The sequence below is a fragment of the Leguminivora glycinivorella genome, chromosome 8 (assembly GCF_023078275.1).
Source record: "Leguminivora glycinivorella isolate SPB_JAAS2020 chromosome 8, LegGlyc_1.1, whole genome shotgun sequence".
NCBI classification, from domain to species: Eukaryota; Metazoa; Arthropoda; class Insecta; order Lepidoptera; family Tortricidae; genus Leguminivora; species Leguminivora glycinivorella.
In genome coordinates, this window is record NC_062978.1 from 3,541,313 (window position 1) to 3,563,224 (window position 21,912).

General features: G+C 44.5%; 1 protein-coding gene across 1 annotated transcript in view; it reads right to left on the reverse strand.

The window, feature by feature from the left end:
* The window catches only part of LOC125229007 (insulin-like growth factor-binding protein complex acid labile subunit), a 103,559-nt gene that overhangs the window by 15,898 nt on the left and 65,749 nt on the right, over positions 1 to 21,912 (reverse strand). The window contains exons 2-3 of the mRNA XM_048133767.1: positions 7,535 to 7,628; positions 286 to 409 (exon numbers count right to left, since the gene is read on the reverse strand). Of these exons, the coding sequence (XP_047989724.1) occupies positions 286 to 409; positions 7,535 to 7,557 (147 nt within the window). The 5' untranslated portion in view covers positions 7,558 to 7,628. The remainder of the gene's footprint in view (positions 1 to 285; positions 410 to 7,534; positions 7,629 to 21,912) is intronic.

The following is a 21,912-nucleotide window of genomic DNA, read 5'->3' on the forward strand; positions in this document are numbered from 1 at the left end:
TTTGAAGTATAGATATATATAATAAGTTTGTGAGTTGTGAGGTACATAATTTATGTTAAACAATGTAAAATACATTAAAAAATAGTCAAGATAAATATTTGTTTCATCATTCTTATTATTGTTATCCTTATTCATTGCTATATTGTGATTATTTACAAGAATAAACCCACAAACCGGCCAATCTCGCGAGATCTCGAAATTGGCGAGATCTCGCGAGATTGGTTTCATGAATTCCCGAGATCTCGCCTGTGCCCCAATCTCGTCGAGATTGCATTCCCTACTTACCTGTGACTGTGATAGGCATATGCAGTGCATGGGACAAGGCGGGGGCGTCAGCGACGGAGCGTGGCCGGCCAACCCGGCGCCCAGCGACCACACCGCAGACCACGCTGTCCATCGCACCAGCCACCTGCGACCAATAAAATTGTTAGACTTATATTGACCGGGATATAGACCGTGATTACCTTTTTGATTTTTGTCGAGCTCCCGATATTTCGACGCAGTTTCATGCATCATGATCACGGAAAACTGCATGCAACTGCGTCGAAATATCGGGAGCTCGACAAAAATCAAAAAGGTAATCACGGTCTATATCCCGGTCAATATAAGTCTAATGATTAAAAATAACCGTGAATCATTCAAAACTCTTAATAAAATTGTTACTTTCTACTGTATTTGGAGCAAAAAAATAATGCGCTGCTTTCTGATAATTACCTAACCACAATTTTTTTTTATGGAATAGGAGGCAAAGTAAGCGATCACCGCCGCCCATGGACACCCGAAACACCAGAGGTGTTGGAGGTGCATTTCCGGCCTTTAAGATGGGTGTACGCTCTTTTCTTGAAGATTTGAAGGTCGAAGGTCCGAAAATACCGCAGGCGACAATTCATTCCACAGTTTAGCTGTGCAGTTACAATTTTGAAAAAACCCCGACATAGTGGACCGATTTTCATGAAACACGGCTAAGAACACTCCCGACTAACTCAGCTTTTAAACAAAAAAATTAAATCTAAATCGGTTCAGCCGTTCGGAAACTACAATACCACAGACAGACACACACGCAGGCAGTCAGACAGACAGAGAGACAAACAGACAGAACAGACACGTCAAACTTATTACACCCCGTCGTTTTTGCGTCGGGGGTTAAAAACAAGTGATGACGGAACATATTTAGGCAATTTTAAAGGGACAATCTATTCAATGCTTCAGACGGTAACCATGAAGTACTAAAGCCGTTCAGTTTAGGTTGAGAGAGAGAGAGAGAGAGAGAGAGAGAGAGAGAGAGACGGAGCTATATAACTGGTATAAATAAATAAATATTAAATACCTACATAAATATTATAGGACATTCTTACACAGATTGACTGAGTCCCACGGTAAGCTCAAAATGGCTTGAGTTGCAGGTACTCAGACAACGATATATATAATATACAAATATGTACGTATATACATAGAAAACATCCATGACTCAGAAATAAATATGTGCTCATCACACAAATAAATGCCCTTTACCGGGATTCGAACCCGGGAACGCGGCGTAGCAGGCAGGGTCACTACGCGCTAGGCCAGACCGGTGTTCAAGCTAGCTATAGGAATAGCTGTGTCCCTTTTACCTTACATGATAATCCTCAAACATAAAAAAACCGGCCAAGAGCGTGTCGGGCCACGCTCAGTGTAGGGTTCCGTAGTTTTCCGTATTTTTCTCAAAAACTACTGAACCTATCAAGTTCAAAATAATTTTCCTAGAAAGTCTTTATAAAGTTCTACTTTTGTGATTTTTTTTATATTTTTTAAACCTATGGTTCAAAAGTTAGAGGGGGACACACACACTTTGTTTTCCTTTAGGAGCGATTATTTCAGAAAATATTAATATTATCAAAAAACGATTTTAGTAAACCCTTATTCATTTTTAAATACCTATCCAACAATATATCACACGTTGGGGTTGGAATGAAAAAAAAATCAGTCTCCACTTTACATGTACCCTAAAAACACATTTTATTTTACCACTTTGTCGGCGTGATTGGTACCAAATTTAGAATAGAATAGAATAGAATATACTTTATTTAACATCAAATTGGACAAATACAAGGTAAAGGTACATACAACTTAAATTAGATGCTAAATGGGATCCCACTCAGCATGTTGCCACGGCAAGCCGAGGCGCTGATTTTCAGTGGGACCCTGACTTAATAAACTAAGCTAAGAACTAAACTAAAACTAGAACGAGTGACAGCACAAACATCAGGGAACAGTTAGGTACGATACTATACAAGTAAATTGACAGAGTGTCCACGATATGAAACAATGACTGACAATACAATTAGTGATGGAAAAGACAGTAACACGAAACAAACACGCGACAAATGGATACATAGTACATACATACATAGCACAGAAGGTAAGACTTTTTAATTATTATTAATCCCCCAGTGAGGCGCAGCAGGTTTTTAAATTTTTTACCGCATCTTAAAAGATTTGGCCGTTTAGAAAATATGCTCGACATTTAAATTTAAAACTATGAATTGACTTCAAAGCACGGATCGGCGGCGGAATCAGGTTCCAGCATTTCGTGGCCGCATACCGGAAACTACCACGAAACGCTGCTGTTTGGTGCGGAGGACAAACAAGCTGAAGGAATCTTGATGATCTAACCTCGTTGGACCTGGAGTTACGAGACCATGAGAGCTTATCGTAGAGGTATGATGGGATCTGCCTATTGATAACACCGAATACCAAGATAGCCAGATGGAGTTTTTGACGGGTAGACATTTTCAGAATACGGTTTCGATTGAGATATGGCGTCACGTGAGAGCGAGGTGGAATGTGGTAACAAAAACGCGCGCAGGCATTTTGAACTCGCTGAATCAGCCGCTGCGTGCGCGACAGTAAGCGAGGCCCATACACGATGTCACCATAATTGAGTGTTGAGAGCACCAGCGCCTCACAGAGTTTAACTCTTAACTCGACGTGTAGAAACTCGCGAATTTTGTACAGAACTTTCAGCCGGTAAAAGCAGTTGCGTATTGTGTTCTGCACATGTGTTTCATAACGAAGTTCGCCATCCATTACGATTCCCAGGTTTCGAGCTTCCAGGACACGTTCCAAGGGTTCATTATTTATGTGTACTAAGATGTTACATTGAGATATATTATCAATTTGATTTTTAGACCCTAAAATAATATATTTTGATTTAGCAGGGTTTAAATGAAGTGCGTTTGAGTGTGACCAATTAAATATGCGTTCCAAATCCTCATTGAGCTTATTGACTTGTTGGATACAGTTCCTACTGTTGCAATCAATATAAATTTGAAGATCATCTGCATAAATATGAAATTTAGAATGCTCAATTACCCTAACCAAGTCGCTACAATATAGAATAAATAACAAGGGACCCAAAATGGAGCCTTGAGGTACTCCCCTTGAGACTCTCCTAATTTTAGACACTATGCTCCTACCATCAGCTCCACGGATTTCAACCAATTGTCTTCTATTGGTAAGATAACTTGCGAACCACTTCACAGTGCCGTTTTCGAAACCGTAATACGTGAGCTTCGAAAGGAGTAACGAAATATTAATAGTTTCGAAGGCTCTTGAGAAGTCTAATAGCGTTAATAACGTACCTTTTCCGTTATCTTGAGACGCTAAGATATTGTCAGTCACATCTAGCAAGGCAGTGGTGGTACTACGGTGTTTGCGGAAGCCGGACTGTGCAGCGGGTAAGATGTTATTCACTTCCAAGTATTCTGACATCTGTTCGCATACCACGCTTTCAATAATCTTGGAAAGACATGGCAGAATACTTATTGGTCGCAGATCTTTCATAGACGTAGGGTTCGTGACTTTAGGCAGAGGACGTACGAGGGCGGTTTTCCAGGCGTCAGGAAATGTATGTGTAGTAATCGACCTGTTTACTATCGCCGTAATAGTGCCTAATGTTCGCGGCAAGGTAAGCGTAATCATATCCAGAGTGATGCCATCGACGCCCTGTGCGTTGGACGTTATTTTTTTTATGACTTTCATGACCTGGTTTTCACTGACCTGTTTTAGGTGAAATGAAGACTGACAGAAACGATTGAACTCGTAAAAAGTCAGATTACTAATGCTGGTGTCCTGGCTTCCAGGAAGATCGAGGAAATGACTATTCAAGAGATCAGGGTCATTAAAGTGGCTCGGAAGTTCTTTTTCAGAACGTCTATCTGAAAGCACGTCTCTCTTGAGATTTTTCCATAGCTCTCTAGAATTACTAATATTACAATTAATGCGGTAATTGAAATACGCTCGTTTCTCGTTCACCAAGGCTTGAGCGACAGCGTGCTTAAGCTCTTTGTAATATTCTTTGTGGGAGTCTATTTTACTAGCTTTATACCTATCGTGAGCCTTATTCCGCAACGCCATCATTTCTTTTATTGTATAGGTAATCCAAGGGCAAGTGTGTTGTCTAATACATACCGTCTTATGCGGGGCGAATGTGTCAAATAAATAAATAAGATATGCATTAAAAACATCGACCATGTTGCTCGGATCTGTAGAACTGATAATATTGTCCCAGGGAATGCTGAGCAGCATTTTTTCAAAGTTTTGCGTATCAATATCTTTAATGGGTCTAAATGTTGCAAATTTAGGCGCTGGTTTTTCGATTTTTATATTAAGTTTACATGAAATAAAAGCATGTGAACTAAGTTCCGGTATGTAATTAACGCTAACATTACACACCGGCGCATCGGTACATACCAAGTCAATCAAGGTACCGCTGTGATCTGTGAAATGAGTAGGTACATCGACGTGTTGTGTTAGATTAAAACAATTTAAGAAATTGCGCAGCTTAATGGTATTAGCATTATTTGTTGCCAACAAATTAACATTAAAATCGCCAAGTAAAACTATAAAATCAAATTTTGCGAATGAGCTAACTGAACTTGTTATCGCGTCAATAAACAAATCTAAACTAAGCCAGGGCGGTCTATATGCCGTGCCAATTACAACCTTCATACCTCTAACGTTAAGGCTTAGCCACATTTGTTCCACCGGCAGAGTAACCGGGTGCGCGCATATCCGTGCGTTGATGCCTTGCTTTACATAAAAACCAATGCCCCCTCCCCGCGAGCGCACCTCCGGCGGCCTGGGAGTGTGTCTCAGTTTGTAGCCGGGCACTGCGGGTGCGCGGCTGTCAACGGAATCGCGCAGCCACGTCTCATTTATCGCCATAATGTCGACCCTATGCGCCTGCATTGCGACAATGAACTCTTCGTGCCTAGTACCTAGCGAGCCGGGATTAAGTAAACCTACAAATAATTTATTTTTATTTGTCGTAATTATTTTAATGAATCACTGAAAAATAATTTATAACTTGTATTAGCTAGCAGGCACTTACTATGACAATATTGATAATAACTAAGAATAGGTAATAGACACGAGAGCGCACTATAGGGAAAAATATAACAATAAATGTTTGAGGAACGTTCACCCAACAAACGGTACAAGTGTATTAAGTATGTTTTATTTGTAGATTTGGTAGCTATTAATAATATTACTATTAATCTTAGAGCTAAGCATATACCTATACAATAATAGACCGTCAAACCTGGGGTGTGCCAAAAACCTGACTGAGGTCAGCCGAGGAACGGATCCGACGAGGCGCTGCGTCATTTTGACGTCGAATAAAAATACGCCCGTCTTTCGTCCAAGGGTTTCGCCAGTCAAGCCTCTTGCACTCCTGACGAACGTTATAAAACAGTGACCTATTTAGCTTTGTGAGTCTCTCATTGACGTAGAAACGGCTGGGTTGCCCAGGCAAGTTGAAGTCGGCTGTGTCCACTCCGCGACGCACGCGAGCGGCTCGAAGCAGGTCGTAAAATTTCAATTCAATTTCAGCTTTCTAGTGCTAATGGTTACTGAGATTATCTGCGGACGCACGGACGGACGGACGGACAGACAGACAGACATGGCGAAACTATAAGGGTTCCTAGTTGACTACGGAACCCTAAAAACCAAATAGGTAAATTGCTTCACCGCCGCAAGCCGACCCACGAAAATTGTACGGGCGTTTGTGTATTGCTATTAAATTTTGATATTATCGCATCTCATCTAAATTGCAGTAATAGCTTGAATGTTGCAGCAGTGAGCCTTATCACTTAATTTCATGGACGCAGCTTTAGTATCAAAGCGCTCGGCGCTGGTACTTGGTGTAATCCGTTTATGTACTTACTACATTCTAGATACGTGAAATATTCTATGTCATATACATAGGTATGTAGTAAATTAGTTATTTGTTTTCTCTACTCCCGAACTGTTATTTGTCATTTACAGGGTCGTGCATAGATCTTTAAAACCCTACATAAAAGTCTATTCCCCAACGCCAGCCTCCGCCGGCTTTCCGCGCATGCGCGCAGTATCGAAAAAACAGAAAACGCATTGTTTGGCTTTGTAACCATGGAAACGCATTGTTATAACGATACTGCGCGCGTGCGCGGGAAGGCTTTGGGCAGCTGAGCTGACAGTGCAAACCTTTGCATCAAAATACAAGAAACAGTGTGAATTTCACGAAAGTTACTCAAGAAAACTAGTAAAAACTAAGGTTAAACAACCTGTGCCACAGAGTAAAACACAACATTTTTCACCACACCAACACGAACAAAATATTGACTTTAAAACATGGAACTAAATCAAATCCATCAATGTATGCAATATTTATGATTCAAAATCATCATTTATATCTAAGATCTACCAGCCAGTTTAAGACATCAAGTTAAAATTTGTATGAAATTACTTTGCACCCTTGTGGATAAAATGCAATTTTGCTATCTGTTTTCGAATAGCAACAAAGTAAGTCTTTAACAGTTGGTGTGATGAAAATACATTCACAGACCTGTTTATACCTATATTATTGATATAATTCCTAATATTCCACTTCCTTATTTTTAACAAAACACTTTTGTGTTCCTTATACTGACACTGCCTTTAGTTTTCTGAGCTATCTTCTTACTTCCTAGACTTCACAGAAGAAAGAAGAAGAAAAAGCTGTAGCATTATATGCCGGAGCATCTAATGCTGCACCATCAGCACCTTTCTTGTTGCATGTTAATAATCCATACTTATCCATACTAATATTATAAATGGGAAAGTGTGTGTGTCTGTTTGTTTGTCCGTCTTTCACGGCAAAACGGAGCGACGAATTGACGTGATTTTTTAAAGTGGAGATAGTTGAAGGGGTGGAGAGTGACATAGGCTACTTTTTGTCTTCCTAACGCGAGCGAAGCCGCGGGTAAATGCTAGTAAGCATTATCTAGTGCCGTAGCCGACTGGCATTTCTGCGACGCGAAACGAAACCAAACGCCGCGAAAGGTAGTATGGCTCTGTCGCGCTAATACGCACTAGCGATAGAGATAGATATCTACGAGCGTTTCGTTTCGTGAGCGAATCGTGAGCGTTTATGCCATTCGGCTACGCACCCTGGACAGATCTGGGCTTATGTCTTATGTCTTTTGGCTGACATGACGATGATGAAGCTACATAGCCTGCTTACAGTGCTTACCTGAGCGTTCGTGCGAGAGCCATGCGCCGGCGCCGGCGGGGCGCGCCGCCCGCCGTGCGCTCTCACCTCTGCACCACCATCGCGCCACCACGATCTGCGGACAACACCGTTACATTGTCATTTATTTCATACTCTGTTACTCCTAAAAGGGGTAAGCAGATCATATGAGACTGCTGCAGTCTGAAGCTTTTGTGCCGGGTAGCGCATTTTTTTTTGTAAGTTGTGAAAATTCAAAATTCCGCTAGGTTCAAAAATTCTCGTTAAGATATTGTATCATATCAATCGGATATATCACAAAAATGTCACGTTTGACACTAATACATCCGAACCAGTAAATTATCTTTAAGTCTAAACGCTTAACCGGCACAAGTTTGTAGTCGAACGAGATAAAACTTTACCTTAAATGTGTACAAAACACGAGAATTTAAAGTGTTATTCATTCAGTACATACATATTTCCGTTTCTTAAAATTTACTTTGTAAAATAAATGCTTACCTACTTTTCTCAGTCTCCCAGGAAAAGCGTTTTTGTAATACTGTGTGCAATTTAATGGTGGTTTACTTTAAAAGCATGTGCGTTGTGTAATGGCGCCCCGGGGCCGGCGGATTCTCACGCGGCTCCATAAACATGCTCTTGCAATTTTAAATTTTTGGCATGCGGCTGCGGAATTATTCAGGAAGTTGTGTGTCGCCTTGGCACACACGTGTATGGTGTTTGTTTGGATTTATTGTAGACTCGTCTATTAAAGGCACCTTTTCAATAAATATGAATATTGGGGGACACCTTACACAGATCAACTTAGCCCCAAACTAAGCAAAGCTTATACTATGGGTGCTATTTAAGCGAGCGAAGTATGTACATTACTTAAATAGATAAATACATAGGTACTTATGTATATACATGGAAAACATCCATGACTCTCCCGGCTCAGTGGGATCCATAAAGGATTAACTATGGGTCAACAAAAAAAAAGTTAAGGGCCATTTTTTTCAAAGTTGTCCCCCCACTTTTTTTTGGATTTGGAAATTTTTATGTGGTTTAATGATAAAGATAAAAGATAAAAATCATTTATTGTATAAACCATTCTACATATGGCGCCTTAACCTACGTTACAAGAACAACTTACTCTCTAAACATTTAAGGTACTAGATACTGATTACACCTAAAACCAGTTACACAAAGACAAACGCAAAAATAGATGGTGCATCAGTAGAACAAAAAAAAAATAAACAGGGATGGTGGAAGAAACATTGGCGCCTGTGTAGTGGCAACAAAAGGACGCCACTCAGCATATGCTATGATATGAGTACCACAGCGCTGGTCTTCCGTAGCGCCCCGGGTTGAGGGGTAGCTTTACCTAGGTAATGGCAAATCTATAATATTGCAGAGCACAAGAACACAGATATTGAGGGGAACAGTTGTAGTTGGAAATATGCATACACAAAGATACTAGTTATCGAAACAGTTAAGGGCAGGTTTATATAAATTTTGAGATACTGACGTGACGGTTAGGGTTTAACTTTTATGTACCATTATTATTATGTATAAAAGATATATTAAAATAATATTTAATTATAATTGAAACTGTATATTTTGGTTTAATGAGGCAATAGAAAATACGTATAATATTATATTAATAAGAATCCACGGAACGCAGCGAGCACGGCATCTGCAGACTAAAAAGATATTTTTTTTTAAATTTTAATTTAAAAGTGAATATAGACGTGGCATTACGAATAGGAGGAGGTATGTCGATACTCAGAATCGCGAGCTCTTTAATTCTAATAGGAGAAAAAAAGTGTCCCAGGATTTTTCCCCATTCCGTTACCATTTTTTCATACATTTTGTATGACGGTAACGGAATGGAGGGTTCGAAAAAATGTATGGATATCTTGGGACATTTTTTTTCTTCTATCAGGATCGAAAGACCTCGCGATTCTGAGTATTAATCGCGTAAAAAATACCCATGTTACAAAAAAAGTGGGGTGGACAACTTTGAAAAAAAAATGGCCCTTAAAGACAAGTCGCTTGGTGACAGATCCACTGATTGGTTAACCGACAAATGTAACTACTCGGATATGTCCAAATTATTTTTTTACGTTCTTTTAAATGCCTAAAAGTACAGATCTTTATAGACACGCCTATTTATTTAGGCTAACGGCATAATCTCCGCGTCTGTTTACCTATCCTGTTTTGAATCCAGACGGATAGATTAAATTTCAACATGATAATCCACGTTTTTACCCACAGACCACCTCAACTACTAGACAGAGCATTAAAAAGCCAACTCAAAGTCATCACACATAAAATTATGATTTATTTCATCTAATGTGTGACTTATGTCATCATATCATGGCCACCGCTTGAGCCAGTTGTGTAAATTTTTACAACCAGCACTCGTGTACTTTTGGAATTTTTTTAATACATTACAAGTACAGAAGGCTCACTGTCAACGGATTGCACGCGAGCAGCATACATTGAGTTCTCTTCAAATTGTATGGGGCTGCGAACGCGGCGGCCGGATGTATAAAAGAAGAGGGATGTAAGCCGCCACTGATATTTTAAAAAAAAAACAGGGTTGTGGTAACGGTGTACAGATGTAGTGCAAAAAGGTTTTCCTTCGTACTTTTCCGGAAACGTTCGTATTTGTAACGATAGTCCAGACAGTGTCAGTACGTTTTGTAGGTACTGAGACTGATTGAAATAGCATGACATGTTCGTACTTTTCCGTAAAAATACGAAGGAAAATCTTTTCGCACTACATCTGTAAGATGCTACTCAATGTGCTGCTCAAATTGTGGTATTTTACCAATAGAATAGTATAACAAATATCTTTTTCTCAAACATGCAATGAAATATTGTCTTTACGTTCCTTAAAATGGGCTGGGAAGTATCGCTTTTTAGGCGCAACAACTCGAGAGGACTGTAAAGGGATTTCATATTATTTTTTAGGCCTAGGCCTGCAAAGTAACTTTTTTTTATAAAATATTTTCCTTTAGAGCATTTTTTTTTTATTTCATTGTATGTTTGAGAAAAGCACTATACATGCCTCGGCGTGAAAACGCACTCCCGGCCTCGTATCCCTATCCCTATATACCCACTTGGCCGGAAATCCTCATTTTCCCGGCCTCTGATGTAATGTACTATTGTGCTCTTTTTAGCTCTTCGTAAGCGATTCATGCGGTGTCTGTGTTAGTCTGTGTTTTTACCGCACCCCCGTTAGGACCCGGCTTCCTACGGCTCAAGTGGATTTCCCTTTTCCTACCTGTTTTATTTTCAATATCGATCTCTTTAAAGTCAATTTACATGGAAACTTTGACTGTACGAAGTAACATTCCAAATATATGTATGCACTACCTTATTGTCATTGTCTTATTGACGTATATAAATATTGTTGACATGTTGACTATGTTGTAAAGATGTTTGCGTATAATTATATTAACAATTCACCATCGGTATCGCACTTATAGATGATGGCTTGTCCTTGTTTAAATCCATTTACAATATTAGAATTGAATGAACAACGTGTATGAACGTACAGTCGGCAACAAAAGTTGTGGATCAAATAACGCTCCAAAAGACTACCATTCCGAAAAAAATGTGTGCATTGTGTGTCTGTACGCAATGCACGGACGAAAAGTTTCCAAAGTTGCAGAACTTTCGGCCAGGTTTCACTAGCCGTGGTCGCGGAAGACTGACGTCCCAGCGAAATGTCAAACGTTGGGTAAAAGGTAATAATGTTATTTTATCGCGTTCGATCCGTGTGTCTTTAAAAAATGTCACTATGCAAAGTTTAAACGGTACTTTTCTAATCTACTTTAAAATATTCACAATGTCAGATACTTTTTACGTCGTTTCATCCGCCGCTATAGATACTGACTGTACACGTACAGTACATGTGTGTATAAGGCTCCCACGCGGGGAGGGAGGCTCCCCATCAAGTGTTCATTTTCAATTTCCGTTTAAGTATAATTGAATCAGACAAAAGGATGCTCGTATCCGTTGGCAAATAAAACATTTTTGTGTTTGTTTAACATTTATACTTCGTTTCTCATCTATCCGATGGCGATTCAATAAATAATGTAATAATGGAACCGGTAACTATGAATTTGAATTCCATTTCCAGTTCCTGTATGAATTGTACTTTTTCCCCTCACTATACTTCGTTTCTTTTAAGATTAGAACTATCTGTCAAACGGGTAAACAAAGAAGCAGTGGTCGTAGACCTTCCTTCTTCGATTTCGGCCGATACCACTGATTATAAGTTATAAGTTCCAAGAAATCAGTGGTATCGGCCGAAATCGAAGAAGGAAGGTCTACGACCACTGCTTCTTTGTTTACCCGTTTGACAGATAATTCTAATCTTAAAAGAAACGAAGTATAGCTCGGAAACACGTGTTTTGTCCTTTAATACCAGCGGGTAAAAACGCATTTTATCCACTAGTGGGTAAAGTAATTTGACCTTGAATAAAGTCAAATTAACTGCTTTAAAATTGATAAAAGTAGGTGAAACTAGTAATAAAGATGATTTAAACCTGTGGAACTACTGGAAGCAGTGATAAACGCATTTTTTGCGTCGCTATAGTGAGGGGAAAAGTTTTGTGTTACACTCGGGTGCAAATGTATTTTACTTCTCGTGTGTTAAAAAACTCGCAAGTTCAGGATTCTATTCTCGAACCACTCGCATCGCTCGTGGTTCAACTATAGAATCCTTTCACTTGCTCGTTTTTCAATTCCACACTCGGCGTTAAAATACAACTTTGCCCCCTTGTATAACAAATAACTATTAATACATTGTTACGTAGAAATTGTAGTAGTAGTACTTAAGTGTTTAAAACTGGGTCCTACTAAGTTCATACTAAGAATCGTACCTCTTTTTTTTTAGCGCCACCTATTTAATACTATCATAACTACACTGATGATGCCTACAATTTTTTTTTTCAAAATGTGTATTGACGTGACCTCATGGTATTAAAATAAAGAAGCGTGTCATTTGTTTTTATAAAAAATAAAAACACGCAAAATTATTTTTTCCAAAATATGATTTTTGCCACTTCCAGGCTGCGAAACAGCGCCATCTAGTTTTAAGCCTAAAAGGCCTATCCATTTCAGGGGTACGCTTTTTGTATGGTCTTTGTGCCGTGTTATATGGTCCTTGCTTAATAGGTATTGATATGTTGAAGTGTTTAAAGGTCCTATGGAGAACTAGAGCTGATGCGCTGGTAGCCTAGCGGTAAGAGCGAGCCACTTTTAAATCTTTCAATCCGGAGGTCGCGGCTTCGAAATAGCCGCCGCGAGCACTCATATCACACCAGAATCAAGCAACATAAGTAAGGTAAATAAATAAATAATAAATAAATATTATAGGACATTCTTACACAGATTGACTGAGTCCCACGGTAAGCTCAAGAAGGCTTATTTGTGTTGCAGGTACTCAGACAACGATATATATAATATATAAATACTTATATACATAGAAAACATCCATGACTCAGGAACAAATATCTGTGCTCATCACACAAATAAATGCCCTTACCAGGATTCGAACCCGGGACCGCGGCGTAGCAGGCAGGGTCACTACCGACTGCGCCAGACCGGTCGTCGTGGTAAAGTTAAATTGACAAATATTGATTAGAAATATGTTGCCAATAGCGGCATAAAAAATCCGGCTAAGTGCGAATCGGACTTGCCCACCGAGGGTTCCGTATCCGTACAAACTTTCAAAAAATTTCATGTTGTTCATATAACTCTAACATAGGTACTAAATGAGCATTATTGTGTATAGCGCCATCTCTCGGTGAATTCGCCAACTAATTTGAGCGACTTGTATAGTATGTTGGTTTTTTATGGATGATTCTTTATAATGTTAACCGATTTCGACAGTTTCAACTTTATTTAAAAGAGAATATTTTACATAAAATCTCGTATTAAGCTGAAGTACGATATTCATCCGCAAGGGTGGTTAAATTGAAAGTTTACCTATAAATCTGAAAAGTTTTTAGACAATTAGAAAAAAGTTTTCTAGATACATACACGGTTTTATTTTTCCTGTAATATTTAAGATAAAACCAATTGTTGCAGACCGCGTCCGCAAAGCTTCCTATCGACGGCTCGAAGTGGAGAGAATGTGCTGGAGCTCGTGCGACTCACTCTTTCGTCCCGGGCCTGTACCTTGAGCTTCGATGTCGTCCTCAGCAATCAACCGTACCGATTATGATTTTGGATTAAACTAACTAAAAAACGAATCAAATCAAATGGTTTATATTTACAAAAATCAACGACTCTAATTTTAACGCGGTTATAAAAATACTCCTAAGCTAATATCCTAACTTGATCCTAACGAAACGCTCGGTACGGACGATACGTCGCGATGCTGTCGTTTTCTGCTGCTGCCGCTACCCGTCGTGGAGGGTGGCTGGCTGCTGGCTGTAGGCTGCTAGCTGCTGGCTGTAGGCTGCTGGCTGCTGGCTGTAGGCTGCTTGTAGTAGGCTGCTGGCTGCTGGTTTTCCTTGGAGGCTGCTGGTTCTTCTTGTTCCGGTCGAATTCGAATGTCCCATACCGAGCGATCGTTCCTTTTATACCCCTTTTCAGAATGCGCCTACGCTTCACGGAAAGAAACATTTCAATTTATTCGCCCAATCACGACTCGGCTGAGCGCGAGGCTCCGTGCGATAGAGAGGTAAATAATTGCGCCCGATAGGCGACGGATGGCGCGTCGTGATTGGTCGAACGCGTTACGGCGCTCGATTACGTGAATTTAACGCTATCATTTTTCGTTCAAATCCTAATTACTTATAAACTAATTAGGCTATCGCTTCGAAATTACGTAACAATGCACCTGACACTAGGGTCATTCACCTCGAGTGGAATGCACCTGCGTTTGTTTACGTTTTTACACAATAGAAGAGGTGATTAGCCGTCCGGGCCATACAATAGACTGGTTTCTCAGCTTGCCTTGAGCTCCATTGTTATCGATAACGGCATATTACTATGGAAATGTAGGTTATCGTGTTACGTAAGTTCCCAGCTACGTTTTAAAACTATTTACATCTTCATATGTCTTATAGTTATCGAGTTATTGGCTTGGATTCGAGTAATCCTAAGGCAATTTTCGGGTGAAAGGAAAATGATTTCGGAACTTTAAGGAAATATTTTTAGCCAGTCAGAGGAGAGTTCGGTTTTCTCGCTCTAAGCCTCTCACGTTAGTGCTTATTGGCTATTAATCGTAGTCCAATGGACAGTCTGAGTTTAGATTGAACTTTGGACTCGGTTTCCGCGACTTGGGAAGGAAGGAATATGGGAATTGCCTGCTATCGAATACATCACATATGAGTCTTATTATCATACTTAATAATCGGAATTGACAAAATTAACTTAACTAACGCAGTTCTACCCGTTTCCTACCTACGAAATAATCTTTATTACGAATACAGTCTTAATCGAATTCTTATGCTATTTTACATATATTTCGACGCGTCGCTAACATTTTGTCCCCGCAGTCGAAGACTCCTGGTGCATGGGTTGCGACGCGATGACCGCCAGCCTGCAGCTGGGCCTGCGTAGCGTCCCGTGTCTCGTTCTGATGTCAGCGGAGCGGACCCGTCCATCGGGTCCCGGGTAGGTAGTCTCGACGACGCCTCGGGGCCACACGCTGCGTGGACCATTGGGTTCAGCGACGATGACCACATCGCCTGGTTGAAGTTGCCGCCCTCCGTCGTGGGACGACTTCCTCGGTGCCAGTAGAGGAAAGTACTCTTTGGTCCAGCGCCGCCAAAAGTGGTCGGCAAGCGCTTGGGCCATCTTCCATTGCTTCTTTTCGTTCTCGTCGTAAACGCCAATCATCGGTAGGTTAGCGTTATGAAGAAGTAGAAAGTGTGCTGGAGTCAAACTTTCTTCGGAGTCTGGATCGACGTTGACATGTGTAAGTGGTCGTCGGTTGACGATATTCTCTATCTCGGCGAGTAGAGTTTCGAAAACTTCGGGTTTCGGTGCTCGTTCGTTGAAAGTGTAGGACATCGCTATCTTAACTGTCCTTATCATTCGCTCCCACGCGCCCCCGGCCGAAGGATTGCCGGGTGGGATGAATTTCCACTCCATTCGGTTCTGAGTGGCGTAAGTTTGCAGTACAGGCAGCCATTGCCGGTACGCCTCACGTAGTTCCGTCGCCGCCGCCCTGAAGCACGTCGCGTTATCGCTGTACATCGTCCTGGGCCATCCTCTTCTCGCGGCGAATCTTCGTAGTGATAGTAGCGCGCTGTCGGTTGAAAGACTGTGCACGCTTTCAAGGTGAATAGCGCGCGTCACTAGGCACGTGTATAGACACACCCAGCGTTTTTCTCTGCGCCGTCCGATCGTGACGAACATCGGTCCCATGTAGTCTTGTGCGGTGTGAGTGAAGGGACGTTGATACGCCTGTAGTCGCTCGGGCGGGAGATCGCCTAAGGGCTGCGCTCTCGGTGTTGCTCGTCGTAGTGTGCATAGCGCGCAGTTTCGAGCTACAGACTTCACGGTCGGCCGCAGATGTAGTATCCAATATTCTTGTCGCAGTTCGTTGATTACTGCTTCGTTGTGAATGTGCGCTGATCGTCGGTGAGCTCGCAGGATGAGTAGACGGGTGAACGGCTCGCGGCCATCCAGTATTATCGGTTGTAGCGCGGTGTACAATACTGGAGCGCTGCCCAGCCTCGTCTTCATGCGTAACACGCCGTCATCGCCTAGCTCGGGTGCCAGGTCGTATAATCGCGATTTGCGATCGATGAGCCTATTCTGGCTTAAGGCTCGAAGCTCTTCGGGAAAGCTTCGTCGTTGACTGTATTGCAACCACATGTGTTCTGCCTTTCTCAAATGTCTGACTTGTAGCTGCAAGGCTTTATTCTTCGTTCTCATTTTCTCGATGAATAGCAAGACGTTCGCTGTCGCGTTCAACAGTCTGTCGTAACTGCTAAACCGTCTCACGTCTGGCAGTACGCTCGAAGGGTCTGGCTTCGCTGAGATGATCGCCAGTGATGTCGCGGTTGACGGCCTCGCCTTCCTCTCAGGCAGGTCGTCTGTTCGATTCGATGTGTGACTAGGCCATGATGTCTCGGGTCCATAGAGAAAGCGCGGTCCTTCGTACCACTCGTCCTCGATGCGCACGCTCTGCGCTGGTTGACATCTCGTCGCTCGATCTGCGGGGTTCTGAGCGGTTGGTACATACCTCCACGCGTCTCTATCTGTTTTCTCGGCGATCTCCGCAAGTCGGTGTGACACGTACGGACGATAGTTTCGCGCGTCATCGCGAACCCATCCGAGAACAACCATGGAATCTGTCCAATACGTCACCTTTGTCACAGGATAACGCTGCTCGCGTAAAATTGTCTCCGCCAGCCGCACGCCGACGACTGCTGCGGTTAATTCGAGCCTGGGAACTGTCATTACCTTTAGCGGGCAAACTCGGCTTTTCGCTATAGCTAAGCTCACTTGCGTTTCCTCCTCGTCGTTCGATACTCGCCAATAGGCCGCCGCGCTGTAGGCCTCGGTCGATGCATCACTGAAAATATGCAGTTCTCTTCTAACTGCACCGGTGGGCGTGGCGTATCGTCGGGGTATTCGCAGCGCGGACACGTCGCTCAGTGCCCTCAGCCACCGGAAAAAGTCCTCCGCTTCCTCCGCCGGCAGCCGCTCGTCCCAGTCCGTGCCCTTTGTCCACACACGTTGGAATATGATCTTAGCGCTTATCATATACTGCGCTATGAGGCCTAATGGGTCGTAAACTGACATTACGGCACTCAAAAGTTCCCTTTTAGTGGGCGATCGCTCGTACCTTTTCACGTCGTCTGGCACTCGTAGCATTTTCGTGTTGTACCCCAGCGTATCCGTCTCTGGGTCCCACGTCATTCCGAGGACGGTCTGTTGCTTTTCTCCGAGATGAGAAGGTCCCGTCGCTCGCTCCTCCGGATCGATGTTTCGCATTAACAACTCGCTGTTGCTAGCGTAGCTGCGCAGCCGAAAGCTAGCCTCCGCGTGTGCTAGTCTCACCTGTGTCGCTGTTGATATGAGTTCCCGTTCTGTCTCATATGATGCCACATAATCGTCCATGTAGTGATTATTATGGATATCGTAGACCGCGTCCGGATAGCGATCCTTGTTGTCCGTCGCATTCCTATTCCGCACCGAGTGTGCGAGAAAAGGAGAAGAGATGTTACCGAAACATACCCGGTTTAGCTGGTACGTCCACGGTGTCACGTCACGCCGCGATCCCCTCCAGATGAAGAGCTGACTATGCCGATCCTCTCTTCGCAGCTGTATTTGAAGGAACATTTCCTGTATGTCCGCGGTGACGGCGAATTCCCACTCACGGAATCGAAGTAGTATCCCCAGCAGGCTCTGTAGTAAATCCGGTCCCGCGAGGATGAAATCGTTCAATGCACATCCCTGACTTTTCGCGGCGCAATCGAATACAGCGCGATACTTTCCTTTATTTAAATTGTAGACGCTGAAATGGGGCAGAAACCACATCCGATCTGACTGCGGTGGTTCCATGATGCGCTCTGCGTACCCCTTTTCCAGAAGCTTGTGTATCTGTGCTTGATACTCGTTGGCGAAGTCAGGATCTCTCGACATGCGGGCTTCTAGATTGCGTAATCTCGCCTTCGCCATGTTGAAACTCGGTGGCAGCTTTATGTCGTCGGCAGCCCATAGTTGGCCGACTTCGTATCTCTGTCCTACCTTTTTTACTGTTCGTTCGAATGTATCGATCGCTCGCTGGTCGTCGGGTCGAATGTTGTCCTTTGCCGTTATGCCAAGCGCCTCGACTGCCCAGTGTTTCTTGACCTGCTCCACGAGATCACTGTCGTCACTGTGGCAGTGCATCACGACCTGCTCGTTATTTGGTACATACCTCGGCATTCGCCCGAAGAAAACCCATCCTAACGAGGTTTTAACTGCGCACGGCTCGTCCTCGCCGCCCTGCCTCACCTCCGTCGGGTTTATAAGATGACTGAAGTCTCCGCCTATTAACATCTGCGGCACGCCCATGCCCGTGTAGCACTCGTCGCCCAAGTCCGCCAGATGTTCGTATTCCAATAGACGCTTCTTATTTAATGACTGCGAGCGTATCCCTAGTCCGTCTACCGTTTTTAGGGATATATCGTATGTCAAGCCGCCACGAGCGGGGCTTACTTTAGCCTTGACCGTCTGTGTCACTGAGCTAAGTTTCAACCGCTGAATACCTCTTATGCATAGCGGCTCGTCTTGACCGACCGCGCCGATCTCGTCCGCGACGTCCTGGTCGATCATTGACAAGGTGGATCCATCGTCAAGGAAAGCGAAGATATGCGCCGTTCCCTTTGGACCTGATACGGTTACGGGTAGTACCTTTAGCAGCACGCTGTAGTCCGGTGTTGACGACACGTACACGCGGGCGTCGTTCTCGTCGTCCGCAGCTCGCGGCTCCGTCGTGTCCGCTGGCTCGGCCGATGACGTCACTGCTGACGATGTAGGTACTGACCTGATTTCTTGTGTTAGCACCATAGCCGTATCCTCACGCACTTCCTGCGGCGAGTCCGCATGAAGCAGTCGATGGTGTACGTGAGGACAGCCTGCAACGCCGCACGCTTTGGCCTTGCATTGTGTTTTCATATGCTTCGCGTCGATACAGCGATAGCATATACGATTTAATTTCGCCCACTCCCATCTAGCGCCCACGGATTGGGCGGCTAACTTGCGGCAGTCCGGCGTCAGGTGACCGCCACCGCAGAACAGGCACGTCGTCGAACGGGATGTTGTGGCTTGACGTGTCGCGTACGTCACTTTCTGCACCTCGTGTTGACGTCCTGTGAGAGCTCTCGGCGGGTTGTGCGTTGCGGATATTTTCACGCGAGCGCCGGCTGCGCGCGCGTGCGGCACTGATAACGGCGCCTGCGCTCGCCTCGGGGCGGCGCGGGCGTGACAGAAGGACATCTCCTGTTCGCTCTCCTCCATGAGGAAATCCGCCAACTGCAGAATCTCCGGGTCCTTGCTGTCTCGATGTTTCTTCGCGTAGTCGCACCATCTGCTTCGAAGATGCGGCGACAACCTGTCCGTAACCTCTCTGATGAGCATGGGGTTATCGGCATAGTGCCTTCGATCGATATCCATAACTGTAGATACCACGTTCATTATTTTTATCGCGAAAGTGTTGAGGTCGTTCGCGGTAGGCCCCAACTGCGGCAACTTTCGCAGGTCGTCAATCGCCTTGTCTAACAATACCTCGCTGCGTCCAAACTGCTTTTTCAGTATTCTCACGATCATATCGGGTCTGGTGGCTGTCGATAACACGTGAGACACACACGTCTTTGCGTCCCCGCGTAAAGCCATCCTGAGCCGCGCCACGTTCTCGTAGTCAGTAAACTTATACCGCTTCGATGTCTCTGCGTAGGTATTGTAGAAACTTCTCCACTCGCTGACGTCTCCGTAGAAATGCGGCAGCTCGAATATATCCTTCGGGGCTGGACGGGCCGCCATCTGCATCCTCTCGAACAGGTGCAGCATGGACTCTGCTACAGTACCTTCGGTGGCGCGCGTGTGCGCCGTGTGCGGAGTACGCGCGTCCAGCTGTGGCGACGTCGATCGCTCGCGACGCGCCGGCGGCGTCGTCGATCGCCTGCGTCGCTCCGGTGGCGATATCGATCGCCTACGCGACTCCGACGGTGGCGATATCGATCGCCGATATACCTGGCGGTCCGGTGAGAGGCCTCGAATATGCCGCTCCGCCTGCGCAGGTCGTCTCGGAGTCTCGTACTTGGGTAGAGGTTCGTCGGTTAACCTCTTACAAATGGGTTTTGACGTCGCGTCTCGCGAGTTCTCTAGCCATTCGTCTAATCGATCTTGATTCGAATTCCGCACGCTACCAGCAGATTCGTGCTCGTCTGCGCTATCCGCATTAGCGCGGATCTGCAGTTTTCTGGCGTCTAGCCGTTTACGTACCATGTCCGCTTCTAGCTGCAACTCCCTCCGGGATATCTCCGCTAGCCGTTCGCTGGCCTCGAGCTCCGCCTGAGACAGCTGCGCTTCTATCACAGTGCGACTGCTCGCATGTGATCTGACGGACTGAGCTTTAATAATTGGTTTATTTACCTCCTTGGTAGTTTCCTGCAGCGACTTTCGTTTCTCGGTAGTTCTGTCTATGACGGCAGCCTTGGGATGTCTAGCTGGGATCGGCGTGGGTCTGGAACGACGCCGTAACCGCTTGGCTAAATCCCTTCGCCATAGCAATGTCGTGTCGTAGGACGGTGACCTCGGTGTCTCTACGGTTAATCCATACCTGAGCGTGCTGTTAGCTGTCGCCGCGCCCATCGGTTGCGCGCCGGCGACGCTAAGCCCTTCCGTTACGCCAGCGGGTCCGGAGGGAGGTGAGGGAGGGCGCGCCGCGTCGGCGCCCATCGCCCTCTCAGCGCTTGCGCGTGCGGCCTCTCGTTCGCGGGCCGCCGACGCGCCTTCGTCGAGTAGTTGCTGCCTCTCCTCTTCGCTCGTCACTGACGCAGCTCGGTTGGACCTGGACCTCGTCCTTACCATCCTGTCGTCGCTCATGACAGGTACGTCGCTGTAGACCCGTAGTCCGCACGAAGATCCGGCTCGAAGGACCAGAAACTGTTGCAGACCGCGTCCGCAAAGCTTCCTATCGACGGCTCGAAGTGGAGAGAATGTGCTGGAGCTCGTGCGACTCACTCTTTCGTCCCGGGCCTGTACCTTGAGCTTCGATGTCGTCCTCAGCAATCAACCGTACCGATTATGATTTTGGATTAAACTAACTAAAAAACGAATCAAATCAAATGGTTTATATTTACAAAAATCAACGACTCTAATTTTAACGCGGTTATAAAAATACTCCTAAGCTAATATCCTAACTTGATCCTAACGAAACGCTCGGTACGGACGATACGTCGCGATGCTGTCGTTTTCTGCTGCTGCCGCTACCCGTCGTGGAGGGTGGCTGGCTGCTGGCTGTAGGCTGCTAGCTGCTGGCTGTAGGCTGCTGGCTGCTGGCTGTAGGCTGCTTGTAGTAGGCTGCTGGCTGCTGGTTTTCCTTGGAGGCTGCTGGTTCTTCTTGTTCCGGTCGAATTCGAATGTCCCATACCGAGCGATCGTTCCTTTTATACCCCTTTTCAGAATGCGCCTACGCTTCACGGAAAGAAACATTTCAATTTATTCGCCCAATCACGACTCGGCTGAGCGCGAGGCTCCGTGCGATAGAGAGGTAAATAATTGCGCCCGATAGGCGACGGATGGCGCGTCGTGATTGGTCGAACGCGTTACGGCGCTCGATTACGTGAATTTAACGCTATCATTTTTCGTTCAAATCCTAATTACTTATAAACTAATTAGGCTATCGCTTCGAAATTACGTAACAATGCACCTGA